Source organism: Propithecus coquereli, unplaced genomic scaffold, assembly GCF_000956105.1.
Source record: "Propithecus coquereli isolate 6110/MARCELLA unplaced genomic scaffold, Pcoq_1.0 Scaffold306, whole genome shotgun sequence".
In the NCBI taxonomy this organism is placed as follows: domain Eukaryota; kingdom Metazoa; phylum Chordata; class Mammalia; order Primates; family Indriidae; genus Propithecus; species Propithecus coquereli.
Window position 1 is genome coordinate 2444423 of NW_012148686.1, and position 11328 is coordinate 2455750.

An 11328-nucleotide genomic window follows, 5' to 3' on the forward strand; every position below is an offset into this window, starting at 1 on the left:
TAGGTAAAGAAGAACTAACGTACATATTGTAAGAGTCACTAAAGGAGAAATTCAAAGCAATGGAACAGAACAAATACTAATAACCATAATTCACAAAAACTCTGAATTTTTAAAAAAATGACTTGAACCTAAATATTGAAAGATTACAGTGTGTCCTTGGGAAAAAGTAATTATGACAATACTGAGATTTATTCCAAAAATACGGAGGGCAGGGAGGAGATCAGGTTGTAGGAGCGAGGACTCCAAGTGCCCAAGTTGTGGTCGCTAAATGTCATTTCCCATTAAAACGAACCAGAAGCCCTGGGAGAAGTGGCTGATTCCAGGTTCACAGCAGGTGTACAAGCTGATCTTGGAATACTGTATCACAGAGGGCAGGAAAGACATCCTAGCCAACCAGGATCCACGACCACAGAAGGGGAAACTTGCCATTCAGTAAGGATGACAACTGCAATGGACTGAAAGACATTCAATACCTTTGAATCCATGAGTTTATAATGACAATACTGATGGGGGCAATGATAAAATTAATAAACTAGTTTTTGACATTTAAAAAAAAGGTATTTATCTTCTAAGAGTCTATGATTCTAAATTTAAAATAACTTTGGATTTTTCAAAAGACATGCTACCACCTAAAGATAAATGCAAGCTATGGGCTAAATAAACGCAGGCACATGTAAAATGCTGTTCTACATGCATGCAATGCTGTTCTAGGGAAAATCTCTTTGGATAACAAAAATAATAACTTGAGCAAAAGTAGTAACACAATTTCCAAAGTGTCTACTTCTAATTTGCAAATACATTTTAGTCAAAAAGGGAAAAAAACACACTTAAAAACCCGCAAGCACAAATAAACCAACTTTAATAGATATTATTTTGTATTTATATAGCGCCTTCTTCAAGAACCTTAAACGCTTTACAGACATTATCTCTAATTAATCCCCACAACAACCCTGTGAGGTAGGTATTACTCCCATTTTACAAGACAGGGAGACTGAAGCACAGAGAGGTTAAGTGACTTGCCCAAGGTCACACAGTTAAATTCACTGAAGAGCCAGGACCTGAGCGCTTTAGCCTCCTGGCTCCCAGCCAAATACCTCATGAGAGAACCTTTAATAAAAAGTATCTTTAAAGAAAGTATCAAGAGTAGTATGTTATGAAAATGAGGTCTTTCTAGTGCCATCAAGGAAAGAAAAAACCCTATACTGATGGTTAGAGGCCACAAGACCCATATAGTACATTTCCTTCTTTCCCTTTTCCTCAAAGCCTCCTGGTTCCCGTCTTAAATAATCTTCCAAAGGTAAAGTTTCCAAGACAGAAGCCACGTGGCTTAGAAGTGGGACTTAATTTAGAATATTTACTTTTAGTTATGATAATTTATAGAAATCTTTATTCCAATATACAAAATATGGGACAGTCATCCCAACAAACATATACATAGTTACATAGCAATCAGCCGCCATCTACGACTTACATCTGCCCCTCATTTAATCACTGTCAACCAGCACACAACCTCACAATGCTTGCTTTATGGGTGACTTTTCTTACTTACTATACCTGTATTTTTTTCTCCCAAACCCTGACCCCACATGTTTTAAAAGTATGTTGAGTTTCTGACAAGCTTCAAAACATTTTACTTAGATCCAGCTGCAATAAGAGTAAAAAGTAAATTTAAAACCATCACCCCGCAGTCCCTCCCCTGACGAATCATACTGTAAGTACAGTGCAGATGTGAACAAAGTGTGCAACTACCATGAACTCAATACAAACGCTAGAACTTGCTTTAATACGAAATTTCACTTGGCTTTCACTGCATGGTTTTTTAAAATGCAAAAATATAAAAAACACAACATAGTATTTCAATGCTGTACCTTTATGCAAATGACTTCATCTATCTTTCTTAAACATGCTGTGGTCTAGCTGATGTTAATTAAAACTGACTCAGCTTCACTTTACTCTTTTTCTCTGTACTGAAAGCTGAAAAAATACAGCTTTAAATTCCAAAACAATTTGGTTTAAGCCTTCAAAATAAAAAAGTGTACATCCACTTCTACTGCTCTGCCTTTGCCCACATTCTTGGTTGGGATTCTCTGTGCAGTGTTGGTAGACCAGGGAGGCTGTGTGTAATTTGTACAAAACAACTCCAGCCAGGGTAAGGCTTTAGAAACTGAATCTTAAAAAGCAATTTGTCAAAATATTTTTGATATTTAGTACAAATACTAAATACCATAATTTTCTCCCAGCACATGTTTAAGCAGCCCAGTTAGTTAAATGACCCTGTTAAAGATCTGTTTATGAAATGAATAGATGAAGTCATTTCCTGAGCTAAAAGATACAGATAAAAATGTTAATAGCAGCAGACAAAAAAATATTCTTTTTTGTTGTTTTCCATAGTTAACAGTTTTAGCAAAATAACAGAATATTTTAAAAAATTACTTCCTGAAAAAGAGTTTGATAGAGAACATCAAAGGCCTGATTGCTATTATTTTGAATATAATTTTCAATTATTTCTGCAAGTTACATTCGGCCACTGTCAGATAACTTACTGGTGCATGGAAAAATGTCAACTGCAATGGTTTACATACATTTTACATTAAATATATTATTTCTTAAAACCCCCAACAGAATGAAGTCTTAAATACAAATATACTCTTCCAGTAAGATTTGTAAAAGCCGGGGGGAAAAAGACTTGTTTTTTGTATTACTGGTCTACTTCATTAAAATTTAATCTTCAAAGGGGTTTTTAGCTTGCTATATAGGTTGCTAGGATTATGACAAACATATTACTTTTTTCCAGAGTAAAAAATGACATTTGAAAATAACATAACTGCTATGACATATATTTTCCAAGCATGGCCTCAACTTAAAATTTTGAATACTTAGATTTCTAAAGATTGGTATATCACCACTGCCTCAGAATTTCTTTTACTATTCCAACTACTATAGGGAACTTTTTGATAGTTTTTTATTTTACTGAAATTAAAGCTCAATACATAACTGACTTATAAACTACAGTAAAAGGACAGATATGTAGCCAGAGATATCAGTTCCTCCTGAAAAAGAATATTCACCTCCTCTCATTGCAATTTTTCAAGGTATCTTATCGATTTTAGATAGAATTTAAAATTCACCTTAAAAATAGAACAAAAGGACTAGTTAAACTGACATAAACTAATAAAAATATGCTCAAATTTACTGACACAATCATGGGCACTTCATACAATACTTAGACTCTACCAGTTTTAAGTAAAATAAATAAGGAAAAAGTTATAATTACAAAGCCAGTCTTTCCCCTTGGGGAAACAAAAAGCCACTTTTGACCAATTGTTCCCTACATATACATATACTGTATATTATTATAAGCTTCTTCAGAGAAGCAAAACATATTTGTCTTCCTGACACTGGATTATCTAGCATCTGTTAGTTTTTTACATCAGGAAGGCAACTGCAAGTGTTGGGCCCAAAAGTATTTCTGGTTTACTCTTGAAAAGACCTCTAAATATGCTTTTATACATAACTGAACACAGACGAATTTACGCAGTGTGTTCAATATCATCTCCTTAATTATCAATACAAGCTAGCACAGATTCCGATTCCTTCTACTGCACCCCCAAGGAATTCAAATCATTATTGGTGCAATTAATAAAGAGAAAATGCGTGTCAATAACTGGAAGGCTGTTTTACAAGAGGAGCTGGTATCTCTGCTTTCACTTCCTTGTCATATGGAACTGCACAGACAGCATGATACCTGAGCAAATAAATCGACTACCATGATCGGAAGGGCTTGTTAATCCATCGTCTTTGCTTCATTGTGTGCAAAGTGTGCTACTGCCCCCTGAGCTTCCTGCATTTCTCTTTTCTTGAAAACACAGTGCTTGATCCTTTCCAAAATAACCAGAGAAGAAATGAGGCAGAAAGTATCTCTTCATCGTGATTCCCCCTCAGTCTCGAGACTGGTAGAAAAGGATGTAACCAGACTCAGAGTTCTTTGAGATGTCTGATGTCAACCCGTAGAATTCTTCAATAGCTTGTGCATCTATTTTCTGTGGGGCAAAATGTAAGCATTAGTACATAAATGAGCTCTGCACAACCAGAATGGCTTAAAGCAAAACGACGACAATACCAAGTATTGGTGAGAATGTGGGGCAAAAGGAACTCCCAAGGATGGGTGATGGGAATGTAAAACGAAGCGGACAGTTTAGAAATGTTTGGCAGGATTTTCTAAAGCTGAACATAAAACTATACATCCAGCAATTCTACTTCTATGTATAGGTTGAACTATATGAAACCACTAACTGACAACCATTTTGGACTTAAAAAATGCAATTTCCAATGGTCCAACTTGATATACACCCAAGAAAAATGGGCCTACATACATGTCTAGCAACAGAAATACAGGATAATCAAGGCATTTTTATTCACGATAGTCAATACTTGACAAAAAAGTCAGATCTTTAACTTGGCATATTCATACAACAGAAAATTACAAAGCAATAAAAAAGAACTACTACTACTACAGGTAACAAGAATGAATCTCACAAATATACTAGTCAGTGAAAAAAGCCAGACACAAAATAAATTATATGAGTCCATTTACATTAGGCGTAGGCAAAATTAATCAAAATGATAAAAGTCCAAATGGAGGACGGAGGGTAGAGGTGAGGAGAGCGGTGGGTTCCAGCAAGGGGAGCAAGCAGCCTGTCGGGGAGCTGCAAATGCACTACAACTTCATCTGGACGGTGTTACAGTGTGAGTATGTGTGTGCGTCGGGGTGGGGAGGTGTACACGTGTGTAAAAATTCAAGCTGTTTAAGATTTGTGTACTTTACTATACCTAATGTTATTACTATATAGCTCAGTAAATCTTTTTCTAAATAATAAACTCTGTTGAAAAGCTTTCCGTTTTTTATTCTAGTTGTGTAAGTGTTAGTTGGCCACTCAGGTGCTGGGCTCGGACGTGAGGGAGTGAGAAGTAGGAACTGGACTACTAGTTATTAAAGGCCCAGACATCTGTCTAATGTTCATCACTAATCATATATGAGTGAGAAACCATGAGAAAAAAATGAAGAGCAACATACACCACACACAACCTTAAAGAAAAATAAGAAATTAAGAAAACTACTTACTTCTACAATGTCGTCATCGAACAACAACCAAAAATCATGACTCTTAACTATTGCAATATAATGGCCTCGATTGGGACCACTAAAACAAACAAAAAAGAAATGTTAATTTTATACAATGTTTCTTAATATTACTCTCTCATGTCCTAAATTTGATGTTTTATAGAGTAAAGAAACTGAAACATAAAATACTCATTGCCTATTCTAAAGCATAGCTTTATCTTTTTTTACTTGATTAGGCATTCAATTTTAAAGTCAAATAATTAGTACTTTAACTGTGAGAGACATAACCAGTATTCTATTTATATAAAGCTATGCTACTGAAATTTTTTATTGTTTTTATAATAATTTTCAAACTTGCTTCTACAGAAGAAATAAATTTTTCTAGCATTTTTGGAGGGGTAGTTGAGTTAAACTACAAAATGATGTATATAGAACTATTTCTTTCTTTTCTTTTTTTCTTCTCTCTCTCTCTGTCTCTCTCTCTCTCTCTTTCTTCGAGATTGTTGCCTGGACTAAAGTGCAGTGGCGTCAGCCTAGCTCACAGCAACCTCAAACTCCTGGGCTCAGGCGACTCTCCTGCCTCAGCCTCCCGAGTAGCTGGGACTACAGGCGCGCATCAACACTCCGGCCAATTCTTCTATTTTTTGTAGAGATGGGGTCTTGCTCTTGGTGAGGCTGATCTCAAACTCCTGGCCTCAAGCAATCCTGCTGCCTCTACTCCCAAAGTGCTAGGATTATAGGCATGAACCACCTCGCCCAGCACCATACAGAATTATTTCTAAATCTCATTCCCTTGACAATTGTTTTTTTCCTTGAAGAAAGATCCAACATGATGCGTGTAACAGGCAAAGATATCAAATCCATGGTTCTGCAATCAATCCTGAACTTCATAAACATCTTTAAAAGTAAATGACCTTTGCCCAATGGTAAGTTATTATTAGTGCTATTGTTAAGTACCTAATTCTTAACACCGTTATAACTATTATTATGATTGCCTCTGCATGTCATTTTAAGCAAATCTCAAAGACAAAAATCTAAATGTGCATAAAAATAAAGAAAGCATCATTTCTTTTCAAAGAAATTCTTTCCTTTATAAAAGGACACAGCAATGATTTTAACCTCTCCCAGTTTAAGTACGATTCAATATAAAGGCTTATATATAATTTTTTGAATTGTAATTCTGTAATTGATATAGAATTTGAAATTATTTTCAACACACATTATTCTTTATGGTGTACACTATTTTAAAAGCAGCAACCAAGGATTAGAATAAGCTGCCTCCTACAATGCCTCATGTTTCTCAGATCCTTTGATGCCGTAGGTGAGGTAACTACTTTGGCTGACAGTATGACACAAACAAGTGCACTTTTTTTACTACAGAGGATGACACTGCAAAACTTTCTTTTAATAAAAGCGTAAGAAAATAAAATAATAGAACTAAGTCTATTTTCTACATTTCTTTAGGATTCATCTAAAGGGTTTTATGTTTCATGGAGAGAGGTTAGGAAATGAGAAAAAATGTTACGGGGTGAAATAAAAATCACAAAAAGGTTGAGGAACACAGGGTGGAAGGGAAGGAGGTGGGTGGTTTGGGGACTGGAAAAAGGTAACTTTTTCCTTTGGCAAAGAGCTAGTATGAAGAACAGGAGACAGAAGTTAATCTCACAAACTAATACTGATATGAGAGATGAGGGGCCAAGGCTAACAAATGCACACCTAAGGAAGCTGTTCGGTAGGGATTTGCATTCTGAACACCAATGTGCGCAAAACACTGTCCTGGTTGCTGTGGAGATGAGAGAGACACCAACAACTTCCTGCCCTGAAGACACTTCAGTACAGTAGGTAACTACTCCAAAAGCAGAATCCAAGGCAGAATACGATGTAAAAGTGAAGCCACAAGGAAAGACTGCACCCAGGGAAGAGAGGAGGTGGAAGGGAGAGGGCTGAGGAATCAAGAAAGGTGGAGTCAGGGCCCCATCCGGTTTAAAGGATCACAGGTAATCAGTCAGCAAACACTTGCTGGAAATCTGTGTGTGCCAGGCACTGGGGTAGAGAATGAGTACGCTGACACCTACTTACTCATGGCACTGACGTGCTAAAAATGAGAGTTCTCAACAGTGGAAGGATGCAGGTAAATGTAAACACTCCATACTCTGATATGAAACATATCTACAAATAAGTCTGATGGAAAAATATTTTAAAATATTATTAGCCTTTTATCAATGAGCATGTTATTTCCTGTTTTCAGAAGTGCCTGCTTTCATAAGGAAAACAGACATACAATCTGATAAACATGATAGGAAGGCAGTAAGTTAGGGCTAGCAATGAGCAGCTAGCATTTACGTGAATACAGAGGAACAGAACGGCATGGAGACTGAGGCTGGACAGAAGAGCATGAGAAAGACTTCCAGAGAGGAGGGACAGGAAGGCATGAGACAATGACAGCAAGATAGGAAGAAGAGTAAGGAACTGGGGTGGGGGCAGGGTCCCAACCAGGAATGAATTCCCACTGAAAACAGCCAGCCAGAGTTGTGAGGAAAGTCAGTAAGCATCTCCATGCAATCTTCTGAAGCAATTCCTACAGAGGGGATTCGACAGAGAGGACTCGGATAGTTGACAAGAGAAGTGAGAACATGCCTTAACTAATGGTGCTCAAGTTGGGAGGAGAAACAAGTGAAGCCAAGGAAAGGGTTAGAAAGGTCGAGACTGGCTGCTATGGGGGAAAAGGTAGGGGCTATTTAAAAGGAGACAGAGAAGGGAGGGGGCCAGGTTGTGATCTGAATTGGGAATCTCAGAGCTTAAGATCTTTGAGTAGAAGAATCCCAAAAGATACATCATAATTTTAGAATAGTAAGACTGTCACTAAATTTGAAGAGGCTAAAGAATGGTATAGTTAGGGTGTTAGAAGGTAATGTTATTATATTTTTGTTATTAAAACAGTAGCAGTAGCTAAATGATTCACATTTCCCTTTGAAAACTAACAATGCAATGAGGTGGTTACTATTATTTATATTTTCTGGAAGAGAAAACTGAAGATTTTTCAGGAAGCTATGTATTAAGTCACAGTGCCCACAAATGGCAGAAATGTTACTGAAATCCGGGTTTCTCTGACTCTTAAAACCTCTGGTCTGAATCACCATGTCAGGGTTCTCTAAGGGATCTGATACTGTTTGACTCCTTTTGGATGTCATCATCCTTACTTTAGAGGTAGAACGCTTCGAAAGTGGAAGATAAAGATTCCTGCTGAGGACAGAAGAAGGGAGTCCAGACTGGCCCAGGCAGTAGAGGAGAGGACAGGATGGCATTACAGAGCACCTACTCCTTTCCAGTTGTCCCTGCATTTTCTGAGCAGAGAGCTGGGAGTAGAGCTAAAGATGAGAAAGCCGGGATTTTTTTATTTGGACATAACATGCTGTTAGTACAAGTTTCCCAAAACCAAGGGAAAGAGGATGAACGCCCTGTTTTAAAATCATTAAAGGAATTCTAAGCAGTCAATGTAGACCGTAAGTTGCAAATATAACTTTTTTTTTTTCAAATATAACTTTTGATTATGTGATGGTTCTTTTAGCTTGAGAATTTTTTGTCACTTCATAAATTAACTTACATACATACATGTTCATACAGAGAAGACATGTATGCCCTGTTGGAAAGAGGATGAGAATGAGACAGCACACTAAACTGGCTAATTAGAAATGATAAATACACACGCTAGTGAAATCAGAAAACTGATCTTTGAAGATTATTTCCAAAGCCATTTTAAAAGCTTTTCACCACCACTAATATAATGAACATATCCAATTAACCTAAGAAATGATTTATTTTGCAAAATTTATTTATGCAGCATTTTAACCAACAACCCTGCCCCCCAACACACACACATAAAGGAAAAGAAAAACTAACAGACCTTAAAGCTTTAGGCAATCAGATAGTACTCTTAGAGTTAATATTTAAATGATAACAGTAAAAATTTAGGCAACGATATTTTAATATATAAAAAGTTTAAGGAAAAAAATGATAAAATATATATCTAAAAAAATCTGCTTTGAAATAAACTTGAGGATAAAGAATGTCTAAAAGCTCTACATCTGAATCACTCACGAACATCCCGAAAGTGTACCGCTCCACTAACCTAGGAATTTCACCACCATGTCCCCAGACTTGCAATTACCTTCCACAGTGAACCACGACAGCAACAAGGTCATACATTCTGTCTGGATTGGTTGCATCGCCTGAAGTGTTAAACAGACGAAGTTCTAAAGGAAAAACTACCCGGTAAGAAAGTTTTGTATATCGATGAAGCTGATCCATATATTTAAATCTCTTCAGGTGTAGAGCTAGAATCATGGGCAGTTTTTTAACTTTCATCCTATTAAAAATAAAGATGAAAACAAAATTTCATAAAAGACATCTACCACGTCCTTGAATTATCAAACTTTATGATATCCAATTAACAGATAGTTAATGGTCAGCTTTAATACCCCAATACTGTCCAGTCTTGCATATTTCTACCAATTATTTTTATATGGCAAAGCAACATTCTGAACATCTTAAGATCACCCCTCCCCCCAATCACCGCCACACCACATAACAAGATGCGGCGTTCGATAAGGGTCCAAAACAGAAGGAACTGTGTTTTCAAACACAGATCCCTTACAGTAAGGCCAAATGCATGTGATACTCAGGAGTGGTGGAGGAAAAATGGGTTTCTTGAAGCAGCCACTTCCTTTGGACTTCCTTTGGACTGAAATCTGTTTTGTTCTATCAATCTACATAATGAAAGAACAGACTGATAATAGCGGATCAAAATAAGAAAAGCACTAAAGACCACTTAACTAAGGGTGTTTGCCAGAGATAAGAAATAACTCTTTATTAAGAATGATGACTACATATATCCTGGGAAGGGGCCAAAATAACCTGGCAACTTAGAAGTTTTTAATTGTGAGACACATGCAGTTCATGTTCTAAATAATCTTTATTATGCCCTTAAATATTTCTCCCTGAGATTGCCTTTGCACTCCTACTTCACCTGAAATAGTCTACTCTTCTGTTAAAGGATCAGCTCAAATATCACGCCCTCTGGCACAAACAGCTGCTGTCTTCAATCCCCCATCAGCACCTTACAGGTTCATTTTATACATGCCAAGCTTCTTACCCAGTAAAAAAGAAAATTAGGTGATTATGGGCCTTTTCTTCTAAGCTCTGAACTCTTGGCAAGTAGAAACCATTTCCTTCATTTTTATTTCTCCACTATTAACAGCAACATGCCTGGCATGTGATAGACACTTGCCAAGTGTTGCAAAACTAAAGTTTATACGGGTACAATGAAGCAAAATACGTTTCATAATTTAAAAAAATAAAATATACTAAGCCATTGCCTCTAAAAAAGTAAAAAAAAAAAAATAGCATTTTATAGCATTACACTAAATCTGCATTGCATTCCACAGATCCTAAATGTGGCACGTAGCTTATTATTCCCAAAATATTTACTATTCAACTAACTTGGGCTTTGAAAAACATTAACAGAAGAAAAGGTAAACACCTACTCATTCCTGGAAAGCAATCCAGCATATGAATTAAAAGCCTTTATGACCTTTGTCTCAGTAATCCTATTTCTAGAAATATAAATTAAATACAGCATCTCAAATACATCACCTATGAGAAAACTCTACTTGTAGAGTTATCTTACATTGGCTATGCTTTCAGAGATCATTTCTATAGTTGAGAAAATCCTAACTACTCAACAGTAGAAAATGTTGAAATACATTACAATACAAACATATCAGTATTATACAACTTAAAACAATGCTGATGAAAGTTTCTAAGTGGCATGAGAAAATACTTATAAGTAAAAAAGTCAAGATATAAAATTATACATACTATTTAACTATTAAACATCAGATCTTTAATTAAACCTATGTACCATTGCTAAAACAAAATCTTTGTAAAACAACAAAATATCCTATGAAGATTTCCAGTGGAGCATAAATGTAAAAGAAGAATTTTCTCAGTATAAAACAAGTTATCAGTACTAGATGGCAGTCAGTCAGGTTAGGAAGAGGAAAAAAAATGGACACGGCAAAAATGTGCTTTTAGAATTTAATAAGGGTTGGGGGTGGGGAGTCCAAATGGAGAAAAGAGGAAAAAAAAATCTACATAACAGAGGATAAAATATGTTTGATCAGGTATAACACAGGAAGAATAGGGAT

At 36.2% G+C, this 11328-nt stretch overlaps 1 protein-coding gene across 1 annotated transcript in view; it reads right to left on the reverse strand.

Moving 5' to 3' along the window:
* Positions 1-842: 842 nt before the first annotated feature.
* The window catches only part of USP12 (ubiquitin specific peptidase 12), a 99800-nt gene continuing 89314 nt past the window's right edge, over positions 843-11328 (reverse strand). Inside the window, exons 7-9 of the mRNA XM_012649901.1 lie at positions 9291-9488; positions 5123-5201; positions 843-4040 (exon numbers count right to left, since the gene is read on the reverse strand). Of these exons, the coding sequence (XP_012505355.1) occupies positions 3939-4040; positions 5123-5201; positions 9291-9488 (379 nt within the window). The 3' untranslated portion in view covers positions 843-3938. The remainder of the gene's footprint in view (positions 4041-5122; positions 5202-9290; positions 9489-11328) is intronic.